Source organism: Petaurus breviceps, unplaced genomic scaffold (genome assembly GCF_028583685.1).
Source record: "Petaurus breviceps papuanus isolate PSGF00001 unplaced genomic scaffold, PetGlider_PUasm1.0 38, whole genome shotgun sequence".
Lineage (NCBI taxonomy): Eukaryota > Metazoa > Chordata > Mammalia > Diprotodontia > Petauridae > Petaurus > Petaurus breviceps.
This window is the reverse complement of record NW_027186304.1, coordinates 63,216,656-63,231,688: the sequence shown is the minus strand read 5'-3', so window position 1 is coordinate 63,231,688 and position 15,033 is coordinate 63,216,656. Positions and strand designations below refer to the sequence as shown.

Sequence of the window (15,033 nt, the reverse complement as noted above, 5' to 3'; positions counted from 1 at the left end):
AAAATTACTATAAACAAATAAATAAATAATTAATTTTCTGCCACAGCCCTTGTTATACTATATCCATATAACTTTTCTCTAATCAAAGCTTTGCTGAAGAGAAAATGAATAGTTTAGAAATAAAATTCCCTATATATAGCTATCTTAACTATTTCTTCCATTTATGAATTATTTTTTAAAAGTATATTCAAAATCCTAATATTTTATTCCCTTACTGTTGTATTTCTTCTCTCTCTCGGTAGAGTATTAAGGTAAAAGCAATAGTTTACCTTTCCAATCCCTTTGCATTCATCATTCAATCAGTAAGCATTTTATAAAGCACCCACTATTTTCTATGCACTGGGGATACAAAGACAAAAATGAAATAGTCTCCACCCTCAGGGAGAACTTTCACATTCAATGAAGAGAGAGAATACACATACAAATATGTAGACCCAAGACTCATACAAAGCAAACACCTAATTTCCCCCTTACTTTTGCCTTCAGGTATATACAGACATACAATCAACTTCTACCTTCTCTTTACATTCAAGAAGTTGTTCATTGGGGCTTTATCGAAAGTATGGTTCAGTTACTGCTCTTTCTATATTTAGACCTTCTAAAAGGCCTTGTTGGCATACCCCTTGGAGAGTTAATGTCAGAATGATCAAACAAGTGCAAGGGTAAGGCAGGGATTAATAACTACACTGTGAACATTCTCCTTCTTTGTCCCACTTAGCTTCACAGTGTTTCATGGCTGCCAATTCTTTGCCTAATTCTAGTCAGATACTATAGCTACATGTGCCATTGGTTTATACAGGTGATTGGGTGAAAGGTCATCAAGAGATCAGTGCTGACCTAGACACACCACTGAGAACAATCCTGCTAATACAGAGTCAGAATTATCACAAAGGATGGTTCCTTCTTCCTTTGGTTCAAACTCATATTTTTGGCTGTCTCTTCAATAGTTACCACTTGATTCTTTCTATAATCTACTTATTTTTTCCTTACCCTGTTTCTCTTTTCTCCATTTTCATCTTAATTGCTCTGAGAGAAAAAAAACCCTACTTTCTTTTAAATGATATTTTAATGTTACTTCATCTATTTTCACTAGTTTATTTTTCTTTTTACCCAAAGCTATTTTATTCTTAAAAAGTCCATGTGATATAATAAAGAAGACATAGAATTTAGAATTAAAAGTTTTGGGTCCAAGTTCAGCTCTTAGACATCCTGGTTCCATGACTCTCAGCAAAATCAGGTAATATCCCTGAGCTTCAGTTCCCTCATTGATAAAATGAGGATAATAATATTTGCAACAGCTCTTGCAAGGATCAAATGAGCTAATAAACTTAAAGTGCCTTATAAACTATAATGCACTATATACATGCAAGCTATAATTAGTAATACAAGTAGTAGTATTAATAGGGATAGTAAAGGATGCTATGCCTGGAAATAATTTGTTGACAATTTTTTTTTAAATCCTTGGCAATAGTATGTAGCCATCACCAGGTCATAATAATTCATGTTTATGGAGTGTTTTGTGGTCACAAAGCACTTTATGTACATCGTAATGTGAGGCAGGTTAACCTCTCTTGGCCTGTTTCCTTATCCATAAACAAAGGGGATAGATTAGACACATAGCCTCCAGGATCCCTTCTACCTCTAAATATAATCCCATTCTCCCGTATGATTTTCACAGAACTATGCAAAATAGTTAGTAGAAGTATTATTGCCCCCAATTTACACACGAGAAAACTGAGGTAAAGGGAGGTTAAGGGACTTGCCCAAAGTCATTCCAGTACAAGTTTTCTCATTTCCAGTCATGCCTCTCAAGTAACCAACCTATTTCAAAATGTTTAATGTTGAATTTTATTTTAGTGTTAGCTTTCCTTGTTATAGGGATTTAATCAGTTCTCATATGGGCCCTGCTATTTTACCTTTATCATTACTATAACCTAATTTTTCCACTAACCTAAAGAGTTTGGGAAAAAAAAAATCTCATCAGAAAGCTGCCTCTTACCTGGACCAGTCCCATCATGACTAATCAGAACTTTCTTCAGATCTCCAAGAGACACAGCCCTAACGACAAAGATATCCACCTACACAATGAAAGAAAAAGATGAAGGCATATTATGTGTGGACAGCGCTTTGCAAACCTTAAAATGCTATATATGTGTTAACTCATTATTTTCTCTGAACAAACATTAATGTAAATAGGATCAGTCTTCAAATAAGCTTACTGGAAAGGGCTAACAACCAGAAAACCTACAGTCAAACTGGTGATAAGGATGTTTTTGCAATAGTGAATATGCTTTCCTGTGTCTGGCTCCTGATGCTACCTCTTCTACTTATATCTGTACCTTTGGGTAACTCATTTAACCTCTTTGGGGCTAACTTTTCTAATCTCTCTCCTCTCTAGGTTTTCTCAGCAGTGCTCTTTCTCTCTGGTGGTTCTATACATCTAAAAATTCATTCTCAGCCTCATGTGATGAATCTTCATCCAGGTCCTATACCCCTAACCCTAAGGACGAATCCCCATGGCTCTGTGCTAAGGCAGCTTCTCTTTTCCATTTATTCTATCTCACATATCAGGTCCCTTGGGTTCATTACTTCTCTACAGACAATTCTCAGGTCTATATACCCAGCCCTATTCTCTCTCTCTTGAGGTCCAGTCCTATATCAACAATTGCCTTTTGTTTTTCATGAATTTTATGTCCAGCAGACATTTCAAACTAAGCATGTTCAAAACAGAACTTATTATCTTTCTAGTGCAACCCTCCCCTCTTCCAAATTGTCTTATTACTATTGAGGGCATCAGTATCCCCCATGCTCTCAATTTTGCTCCTATACTCAAGTACTCACACTCAATCACACCGTATTGCAATCTGTTGCCTAGTCTTCTTGTTCTTACTATCACAATATGTCGTCTCTCCACTCACATAGCTACCACCCTACTTCAGGCTTCACCAACTCTCAGTAGGAATACTGTAGTAACCTTCTAACTGGCCTCCCTGCATCATCACTTCTCATTCCAATTCATCCCCTCCTCAGCTGCCAAAGTGATATCACTAAAATGGTGTTCTGGTCATGTGATCTTCCTCTTCACTAAACATTGTATTGGTGGATATTGCACATAAAATATGTGTGTATATGATGTGTACAAATGAGAAAAAGATGATTTTAACTAGACCCCTATTTTGTTCCAATCAGTATTAATCAGTTCAGTATGATTATTCCATAGGGGTAATGATTTTTAGCAATTATTAGTGATATAATCATCCAGTAACATACATTTAGTCAGTTTAATCAACTAACATAAGTATAGAAATTACAGACATTTTATGTATCTTAGATATAGAAATAATTAGATAAGTTTAGATAGATTCTTATAACAGGCCCCAAACTTTTAACTAAAAGCTTTAAGTTCACTACTCACTAAACTGTTAAGAAGTTCACTTTCCTAACCACAAGAATACTGACTAGAGGACCTTTACCCTTTTAAGTGATGAGTTCATGACCAAGCCTGGCATGGGTGGGATGTCTTGAGGTGCTATGTTAAATCTTCAAACTTATTTTTGTGCCTCCAGACCACCCTCTCTTGCCCAACATGAGCAGATGACCATCTTACAACCACTTTAGTCACCAGAGATGACCCCTGCCTTGCCCATCTTGTAACCACTGATGCTAATGCATCATTTCTGGCCCTCCTGGAGGATCAAAAGCAAAGTGTATCAACCAATGAAACTGCATTTTACTTTGCCTCTTCTGAGTTTCTAGGTATCAAGCTCATAAAAATTAAGGTCCTGAGGGCCAGGAGGTATCTCATATTGTGAGGAAGATCTGTGGTCCACTTCATTAGAAGAGATCATAAATTTCATTTATTTATTTATTTAATAAAAGTGCTATTGGCTTGGAGCTCTGCTTCAGTGTTTTGTTTTGTTTTATTTGTTTCTTGCAGATTGGGTGCATATAAATACAAGGGAGGGAGGGAGGAAGAGAGGGAGGAGGTGGGCACTAGTTGTTGGAGGTATCAAGAAAGGCTGTAGACATTATGCTTGAATTAATAAGGAAGTAATGGATGTACATGGCAGAGATGTAAAGGCTACATATTTCAGGCACATGGGATAAGCACAAAGAAGTCACTCAGTAAATATATATAAAATTTGTTTTTTGGAGGGGGGTGTAATGGGAATGTAAATTTTTAAGATCTTCCCTGCCCCTAGGCTTAAGTGCACCTGGAGCCTGTGGTGGGAGGCTTGTTTTTCAAGAGATACTTTGTGATTGGGCAGTGGGTCAAGAGGGTTGTTATATTCTCTGATCCTGGAGAAGGCTATATAAGCCCTGATGTGAGGCTTTGCTTTGGGGCTCACTTTGAGAAGTGTTGTGTGATTTGACCAGACAAGACTCTGAGCAGCCATTGAGAGCCCACCAGCTTTGAAAAACCCAGATGTTGATGCTTCCCTCTCTGGTAACTGTGATTAGGTATGGATGTATACAGTGGTTGGACAGTTTGGAAGCCTGTCTGCTTGATCTGTTTCTCTGTCTTGTAACTTCTGTCTGTATACTCAGAAGTTCGGGGTGTTGACCTTTTTCCCCTGAACTAGGTAAATGATATATGTTTGTTTGATTAAAGTAAGCTTGTTATCCCATTTTGTGTTGCTTTCCTTTAGAAGCAGATCTAAGAACCTGTGTTGGCAGCCACCCTGGGGACACTGGGGTGCTTGCCACTACAGGGGGAAGGCAGGGAAACTGGGGTTAAGTGACTTGCCCAAGGTCACATGACTAGTAAGTATAAAGTGTTTGAGACCAGATTTAAACTCAGGTCCATCAGTGCTCCATTCATTGCTCTACCTAGCTGCCATACAGTAAATATTTTTTGACAATGGAACCACAAACTCATGGGTCTCAATGCCATAGAGCTTCCCAGAGGTGAAACTTGGTCTAGAATTAATTTCTTTCAATTCTTAATCTGGGGGCAAATAATATGAAAAAAAATAATTACAATGCAAGGCAAAGGTGAGAATTTTTCAATGAACTGTCTGGATAATAATTGATATATGAGTTGAACACTGGGGAGGTGTGGTAAAACACTTCTATCTGGTAGTGTGTGAAAATTTGGCATATGGGAGAGGGAAGAACTGTCAAGATTGTGGTAGGAAAGTATTATTTCTTTACCTGTCCTTGTCGGAACTTGACCTGGTTATTCTTGGACTGATGAAGCCTTCTTTTCCCAGAATCTCCTCTGGTTCCAATAAGGTTGATTAACACATTAGAGTCTGTTTCAGCTCCTAGCTTTGAGCCAGTGTAGACATGAATCTCATAAGCCACCACTAAAATGTCAGAAATGTACACGATTATTTCATTCATTTCTATTTCTTCCTTCTTTTAAATCTACTTAAAGTGCTCTTGAAAAGGAATCAAAAAATGCTTTCACTGTTCTCCGTTCCATGCTGCAAGGTCCCAAATCTTACTTTTTTTTTATTTTGAACCCAATTCAGAGTCTCCCAGCTATTTCTGGAACTCCTGCTTCAAAATAATTATTGCTAGCAATTATGCTCTCTCAATAACCACTACACTTTTCCAGTTATTAGAGGGAGTTATATTAAAAAATTCTCTCTCTTAATTAGATGAAAGTAGCAATTTTTCCCTCTGAAGTTTGGCTGTTCTAATCACAGCTGGTCACTCATGCTGCTACTTCATGGAGATTACTATTCCAATAATGGAGATTTTTAATAGCCCTCAAGAGAGAGGAAAAATACAGAGATCCTAAAGAGATGCAAATTTAAATACAATCTTTAAAAAGGAGTCTAGAGGGGAACTAGCAGATTATAACTCAGTAAATTTGACCTTAGGTTTAGGGCAATTTCTAAGACGTTAATAAAAAGGCATTAATTAGAAATTAAGTTATTCTTACTAATACTGTTAAAAATGAATAATATCTTGGACACAGAGAATGTCTTTTACTACAAAGCCTTCTGAGATCTTTAGAGCTCAGACTACTCATCATTGTGCAAATGCATTCACAGAAATCCCCATTAACATTTTCCAAAGTACTAAGACATAAAAATGCAAGAAGTGGGAAAACAATCTAAGTGAGGAACATTGCCTGTGTTTCCATCAGGCACAACCTTTAAAAAGACAAATCTGCTTATGCTGGGAAATGTTACAAAACAGAACCAAACAGGTTTTCTCTTATAATATTATGCTTTGAGAATCTGTGAGTTTTAGTGGTTTGGGTCCTCTGTCTACTAGAGCATGACCTTCTATAGTTTGGTAAAATGTCTTTTAGAGTTGCTATTATCACCCTATGGTTAACTTCATGATTAATGTCTCCTAATAGAACTCAACTGATCCTCAAAAAACAGACATGTAAATGTACTGGTCTTTTATGTGAAGCCCTCATAGTCTGGTAGAACTCTGCCAGGGCTTTCTATTCCACTGGCATACATTTTGAGAGTCCAACATCCTATTCACACGATGATGAGGAATGAGAGATAGGCAGGTACAAACTATCCCATATCTTAAAATACTCCAAAGTAAAATGCAAGTGAGATTTGTTCTAAACCATCAAGAGACATTTGTAACTAAATAAAAAAACAAGGACAAGGTAGCAAATAAAATGCAAACTTGTTAATAGCCAAAAAACTTTTCTTAAGTTACTGTAGTTACCAGATTTGGCAAATGGCAAATCTCAAAACAAAATCAATGGTAGGTTTCACTTACAGTTATCAGTAAGGAATCTTTTATATTAAAAAGCACCCAAAGACTACTATGAGAAAAGAATGCATCTATCAAACATGACAATGAAATGCCTGCCCACGATTTATGGTTTTTGTCTCTTTTTAATTAATTTATTTTAAACAAATACACAATAAGAAAAGAAAAAGAAACGTTATAAATTTAAATATGGAAACAAATAAAAAATAAGAAAAGAAAATAAGCATTGCCATGTGCACAGCAGAACCTAAGTTGCAAAATATAATGAATTTCCATTTCAAGAAAATCTGTATAATAAATACTATACATTGTGCTCAGAGCTGTCCATGTTTTCTTTGCTTCCTTGTAAGTTTTCTTTTGTTCTCTGCTATGCATTTTTTACTTTGCTCTTCCCCAACCCTCTTCGCCCACCCATCCTCTCCCCTCTCCCCTAACAAGGCAATAATTAAGCATGGATATATAGAGATGTAGATAGATAACTATATCATTTCATAAACATACCTACACCCACAGGGAAACATATATATATATATATATATATACATGTATATATATATACACACACACAAAGATAGATATAAACATAAATATACACTTACATATACTTAGATATCTACAATCATAATCATATATAGACATATACATTCATATTCATCTATGTAAGATCATACAATTCTTATTTACCCTGTTTCTCTGAGGGTAGATAACGTCTTCCTTCATAAGTCTGCGTGTTTCCATATTTTTCTAAGTCCTGTAACTCATTATTTCCTAAATCACAGCAATATTTCAACCTTATATTGTCTAGTTATTTTAAACAGTTTAAAATACCAACTAATATGGCTGACATACAGTATAGTTTCCCTAAATTTCACTCTTTTTTTCTTTTTAAAGGGGGGATAGCAAGGCAATTGGGGTTAGGTGACTTGCCGTGGTAAAGTGTGTCAAGTGTCTGAGGCCACATTTGAATTCAAGTCCTCCTAATTCCAGGGTTGCTGCCCCATACTTTTCTCTTTTGATTAAATCTATTTTAGCTTTAACTTTGTCTGAAATCATTGTTACTACCCCTGCTTTTTTTTCTCTAATAAATTCTACTGCTGATTTTAATTTTATGTTTATATGTATCTCTTATTTCCTATTCCTCCTAATTCTTTTGGCTTACTTCTATCCACTACTTCGCCCTTCTATTACTTAACCTTCCCCACATCCAAGGGTCCCTCCCTTATCCTCCCATTCCTGTTAATCTAAACATTCTTCTATTATCCTATTTTTTATTCCCTCACCCTCCCCTCTAAAAATATCTCCCTTTTTATCCCCTCCCCCCTCTCCATGCCCTTAGCCTTTCATTTCTTTCTGAATTTAAAACATTTACACACACACACACACACACACACATACACACACTGTTCCCTCTTAAACCCATTCCCAAAGAAAGCAGGTTTTCAGAACTAACAGCCCTCCTCCCCCACCTAATTTTCTATATAATTTCTTCTTCTTGTACTTCATTTGTATAAGATAATTACCCTTTTTACCTTTTTCTAAAGTTTTACTTTTTAGAATCCTATCAAATTCAAATCTACCCCAATCTTAGTTTTAAACTACCCAATTACTAATAATTTTAGAAATAATTTTTACATTTCCTCATATAAAACATAAAGTCTATCCTTAATGAGTCTTTTGATATGTACTTTATATTTCTTTTGGATCTTATATATCAAATCTATTAACTTCGATTTGTTTGTTTAATAAAATCCTGAAAGTCTAGCAATTTATTAAATATCCATATTCTTTTTCATCCAGGATTATGCTTAACTTTGCTGGGTATGATGTTTTTGGTTGCAACCACAGTTCTTTTTCTCTTCCATATATGATATTCCAAGACTTGCAGTCTTTCAGTATCACCCCAACTTGTGTGATTCTAATTGTGGCACCACCAAATTTAAATTGTTTTTTTTTCTTGTTGCTCACGATATTTTTCTTCTTAAGCTGGGAGTTTCAGAATTTGACTGATATTCCTATAGGTTTTCCATACAGGATGTCTTTCAGGTAGTGACCAGTAGATTTTTTTCCAATTTCTACTTGTTCTAACTGTTGTTCTAACACTTCAGGACAATTTTCTTTAATTATTTATTGTATTATTCCATCAAGATTTTCTTTGTTTATCATAGCCTTCAGAGAGTCTGATTATTTTTATGTTCTCTTTTCTAGGTCGGTTCTCCAGATCAACTGTTTTTCTTATGAGATGTTTCACATTCTCTTCTTTTTTTTTTCATTCTTTGTATTTTATTATTGCTTGGTCATTTCCTTAAGATTCTAGGTTTCCTTTTCTACTTGGTTGACTTTCTTTTCATAATTTTCTTAGATTGTTTTTTTTTAAACTTTTTCCCTCAAACTCTCCCATTCGATTTTTAAAGTCTTTAAAAAAAATTCCTATATGAATTCCTTTTGGGCAGGTGACTATCTGACATTACTCTTTGGGGTAGGAGAGGCTGTTTTTTTCTCCAGTATATTCCTCTGAAGATAAACCCCAGTCTTCTCTATTCCCATAGTAACTTTATATGATTGAATTATTTCTCCTTTGCCTGATTTTTTTTGTTAGCAGCTTATTTTTTGTAATCACCTCTAGTTCTAGGGTATGAAGGACAGTACCTATAGTCTCAGATACTCCCTCAGTTCTCCCCTCTGGCCTGGAACTGAAAACTTAAGACCTCTGCCCTCCTGTAAATGCCCACAGTCAGTTGTATCCCCGCCCCATTGCTTCTGTACTCAAGGAGCAGGTGTGTACTGTTTCCTTCTTTCCCAGGGTCACATCTTAGCAGCACAGTTGGGTCTGGCATTCCTTACTAGCAGGGGTTCCCTCAATCTTCTTCTCAGATGCCCAACCCCACACTGTCTAAAGGTGAATATCCCGTGCCTGGGGCCAAGGCTACCTCCCAATCCAGTTAGCCCTGTTTCTGTGGAACTAGCCTGGAGGTGTTTACTCTTCATAGGGACCAAACCTCAGTCCTGGGATTTTTCATCAGATCCCTCAGGAAGACCACTGTTCTACCCCAACTTTATTTTTACCACTCTACATTCACCCTGAGGTGCTTTGTTATCTTTTTATGGGGGAAATCTGGAGAGCTTGGAATTTTCTGACCTATTCCACCATCTTCTCATAATCCTCTTATGTTTTAATCACAAAAATGACATACTTCACTGTGTAAAAAGCAACACTTTCTTATTACTTCCTTGTTCCTCCTCCACCTTTTCTAGTTCCCCTTCCCCAAAATCCTTTTACCCTTCCTCCTCCTCCTCATTCTTCTTCTGGAATTTTTCTAGCCCCTTTACATTTTTTTTTCAAACCAAGAACAAAATTTACTTGTATCTCATCCAATTTTTCAAGCACTTTTAAGATCACAATGTTAGTGTAGCATTCCAATTTGCCAGTTCTTTCAGGATCCTGTCATATAATTTATCCAAGGCTACTGAGTTGAAATCATTGAGGACAGCAACGAGGTGCTCTTTTAATATTGCCTCAGTTATCTTGTGTTTCAACTCCTTCTTAACCATTTTTCTTTAATCCTTCTAATATAAACATAGTTCTCTTTGGTAGAGACGATAGAAATAAAAGTTGAATAGTTTTGGTTTCTTTCTCTTATCTACAAAGCTAAATAATCCAAACAACAGACATCCCTTCTTTGCTTTCCTTGGTAAGAAATTAATTGACTAATTAATTAATAAGATCTTTTACTGTTTTGGTTGGTTCTTCTGATCCACCACTAACCCAGATCCATTCAATTCTTTCTGACCTCTGGTAGTGTTGATGTACTCCTGAAGAACTCTGCTACTCTTCTGTGTCTCTCTTTAATTAATAGACCTTCCTTCTCAGATATATAGCAGTTGTATTGACAGCATTGCTTATTGTTTATGTTAGGACAACTTATGTCCACTTTGGTGTTTCTCAGTGAGCATCACCAATCTCCATTAATAGTCTCTTTTTCTTCTTCTGGTCAGTGGGGATGGTCTCTCTGAATGGCATATGTTGATGCCATTTTTTTTGAAGGGTAAGGCAGGGCAATTGGGGTTGAGTGACTTGCCCAAGGTCACATGGCTAGTAAGTGTGTCAAGTGTCTGAGGCCACATTTGAACTCAGGTCTTCCTGATTCCAGGGCCAGTGCTATTCATCGCGCCACCAAGCCATCCCAAGGCTTCTTTATCTTCATAGCATCCAGGTCCATTCTCTCTGAGAAGAGCATCATATCTGTGTGATGATCTTCCTTCCTGTTCTTCCTGCCAAATTCTTCTATCTGCTACCCTCCTGTTACAGAATTCCCTTCAGCCTCTTCAGATATATTTCTCAGAATTTGATGTTACCAGAACTACTTAAAAGTTATTTTGAGTTCTTGTGGCTAATATGATTTTTTGAATGAAATTTATAATTACCATCCTATTCAAACTATCATAATAATTTCTAAAAGGGAAAATTAATAGTGATTTCTATAGTAGGATTCTCTTTCTTTCTCTCTGTCTCATTCTTTGTCTCTCTGTCTTTCTGTCTCTCTGTCTCTCTCTGCCTCTCTCCTTTTCTCTATTCCTCCTTACCTTTCTCCCTCTTTCCTTTCTTTCTTTCCTTCCTCCCTCTGTCCCTCCTTTACACTACAGCAGACAATTTTACTTATACATATATTAAGATATTTCCTATTATTGGAAGCATATTAATTAACTTTCCTCACACACTCTCTTCCTACAATCATAAGACATCTAGCTCAAACGAAAAAGTCAGTCATTTAGGACTTTCTTGCCCATTTAAACCTTCTAATTTGTTTAACATATCAGGGTTGGTTTCTGTTTGCTTGTTTTTATACATCCCCTTAAAAGACTATGGGATCATAGAATTAGAGCTGGAAGAAATCTTAGACATAATTCATTCCAATCCCCCCCATTCTCATTTTACATATGAGGAACTGAGGCATGGAGAGTTTAAATAATTTGTCCAGTGTCATACTGATAAAAAGTGGAAGAGTTGGGGTTGAAACCCATATCTTTTAGCTCTGAATTATCTTTTAATTTTTTTCTGATGTACCGTGCTACCTCCTTTTAATGTAAATTCAAATCCATTTTGGCCATTCTACTACAGTCTTTGTCCTATTTAGTTCCCCTTCTGATCACATCAATCACTTTTCTTCATTATTAAAGTTAGTTACTTATAACTTTCAGAACAGGAATTTCATGGATTGTATGATGTTTGTAGCTAACTGTTTATCTCAAAACCCACCTGATTAATTTTAGAGAGGATAAGCATAAGAACCATTTGATGTTTTATTTTATTTTTTACCACTGCAAGTTATAAAGCTCATTTGTTTCCCTGAGGATGTATAATGTACATAAATTTGGGACAACAAAGGAAATCATAACTATGATGAAATCATGGTTCACTGTAATATTCAAGTAATGAAAACTGACAATGATTTATTAAATTGTCTGGTTTTGGCAGAATGAAAGTTCCAGTAAATTTCAGCAAGAATTAATTTTTCCAACTCTACTATGTTTTGCTTCTGTGTAAGTTTTAGGATAAGTATCAATAAAGCATCATCAATATCTCTAACTGGTTATATGGTCTATAATTTATACCAGTGATGATGTAGTTATAATATTTTCCTATTTCAAAAAAAACCATTAGACATAATCTCTTATAATGCTTCTGTAAACAAGATGGATAAATGGGGGCTAGATGATACTTCAGGTATATGGACCAATAACCAATTACATGATAAAAAAAAAGCGTCTAATTTCTAAATCAGTTGTCAACCTAGAAAGTTACCTAGTGTTGTGCTAATGGATTCTTTCCTTTGGTGTGTTTTGATTAATATTTTTATGAGTGACATAGAAGGAAGCATTCATGGATGGATTATATATTTTTTGGATAATGCATAATTGCGATTGTTGACAGGTTAGATAAAATTGAGATGTAAGCAGAACATGGTTGATAATACTATGACACATGCTTATAGTTGTCAGGCAATAAACAGAACCATGTGTACTCAATAAAAGCCATACCCATCACAACTGCATAGAGCTATCAAATATGCTTGGGAAAATATAGCAGTCATTTAGTATTGTACCTGGAATGAGTTCACATTAGTTGACAATGTTCAAGAAAGCAGATTTCCTTCTTTCCAAGAATCAGCAGTAATTAGAACCAGTCAGAAACTTATAGCTTAATTATTAATATTTGTTCCTACATAGGTGAAGCAGATTATTGTTAGTGTGGGGATTTGAAAAAAAGGTGACTATTAGAATGGTCACAGAATGACATAACTGAGAGAATGCCTCGCTTGCTCTGTTGGAATTCTACCCAGTGTATATTAGGCAACTTCTTCCCTCTGTTCTCTCCTACCACCCTTTTTCACAAATATAAAATTTTCTTAAACTACAATATTAAAAATAGGCATGAAAATATTGAAAATGTCCACCTTACTAAGCAATTCTAAGTTGCAGCTGAATATTGTGTAGATCTTCCTTTCTTTTATGCTGGTCCCAGAGAAGGTAAAAACTGATGGTACTGCTAGGTGTGTTTATAGTTACCACCAGTAGCTCTCCCTTATGTTGAAATGAAAAATATTTTTACAATGTGTTCCCCTTTCATGGCCTTTGCCCTTATACTAAGAGCATACAATATTAAAAAAAAATAGTAGTGGGCTTGAAGCCAAGAGACCTGTATTCAAATGCTTTTTGTAAAAAGAATTAGCCATTTCCAAGCTGGGGCAAGTCTCAACCTCCCTGATATTTAATTTTCTCATCAGCAAAAATTCAAACAATCAACAAACATTTGTTAAATGTCTCCTATGTGCCAGGAAACATGCACATTTACAAATAGGAGACAGGGACTAGACCAGTGATTTCACTGATCTATTCTAGGTAAGGATATTCCCTCCAATAAAATAACTAGAATGCAAGGACTGGTTCAATATTAGAAAAAAAAATAAGGCTTGTTGACCATATTAATAACAAAAGCAACAAATATCATATGATTATAACAATAGATGCAGAGAAAGCTTTTCACAAAATACTCATTCCTATTAAAAACACCATGAAGCCTTTCTTAAAAAATAAGTAGTATCTGTTTAAAACCAAAGACAGACATCTGTAATGGAGACTAACTAGAAGTCTTCCCAATAAGATTAAGGGTGAAACAAAGGTGTCCATTATCACTACTATTATTGAAGATTATATTAGAAATGCTAATTATAGCAAAAAAAGAAAGAAAAGAAATTGAAGGAATAAATATAGAAAATGAGGAAATAAAATAATCACCTTTGCAGATGAAATGATGATATATTTAGAGGAGAAAATCAACTAAAAATTAGTGGAAAAAATTAACCATGTTAGCAAAATTGCTAAAGTAGAACATGATTAATAACACTATGACACAGGCTTATCGTTGTTTGTTAGGTAGTAAACAGAACCATGTAAAAGCCATACTCATCACACCTGCATAGGCTTATCAAATATGAATATGCATAATCTCAACAAAGTCTAGCAGGAAGAGACAGAAATAAAAACGCCATTTAAAATAACTGTAAGAAATATAAAATACTTGGGAGTCCACATGCAAAGACAAATCCAGGAACTATGTTAACACAATTACAAAACAGTTTTCACACTGGAAAAAGACAGATCTAAACAACTGAAGAAATATTAATTGTTTGTGTTTAGTTTTTTTGTAGTCAGGCCAACCAAGTATACTAAAGATGACAATTCTACCTAATTTACTTACTAAGTTCCATACCAATCAAACAACCAAAGAATTATTTCATAGAGGTAGAAAATAAATAATAATAAAATTCATCTGGAAGTGTTGTACAGTAACCCAAATCACATGCCACCTGACTTGGAGCCCACCGTTAAGCCCCTTATATTTGTCTTTGTCTTTATCCTAAACCCTATAACTGCTTGTAACAGCTTAAAGGCATAGTCCTGGGTAAGAGTGAATCACCCAAGGCAAAGTCCCCTGCTCCCTTATCTTTTCCTAAGTCAGTATTTCCCTAAATTAGTGTAATGCAATGCCAAGCAAAGGCAACTTCCCAAGGTTCAAAATACCAGCATAGGTGCTCTCCATTTTATTCAGTGAAAAATTAAGAACAGAGAAGATAAAAATATAACATCATTCAAAATACAGCATTTACTAAGTGTGATTCAATAATCTCCAAGTACTACCCCCAAGTGTGATTTAATCAAGTACTACCCCACCCCAGGACATTACATTCATTTAATCAATTACAAAGTCCCTCTTCTAAATACTACTCCACCCCTAGGCTGTACATTCATTTAGTCCATCACAAAGCCCCTGTTCTCAAA

At 35.5% G+C, this 15,033-nt stretch overlaps 1 protein-coding gene across 1 annotated transcript in view; it reads right to left on the bottom strand.

Annotated features, from left to right (window-relative positions):
- The window catches only part of LOC138170116 (lipoxygenase homology domain-containing protein 1-like), a 657,842-nt gene that overhangs the window by 314,774 nt on the left and 328,035 nt on the right, over positions 1 to 15,033 (bottom strand). The window contains exons 26-27 of the mRNA XM_069099511.1: positions 5,155 to 5,309; positions 2,000 to 2,078 (exon numbers count right to left, since the gene is read on the bottom strand). Of these exons, the coding sequence (XP_068955612.1) occupies positions 2,000 to 2,078; positions 5,155 to 5,309 (234 nt within the window). The remainder of the gene's footprint in view (positions 1 to 1,999; positions 2,079 to 5,154; positions 5,310 to 15,033) is intronic.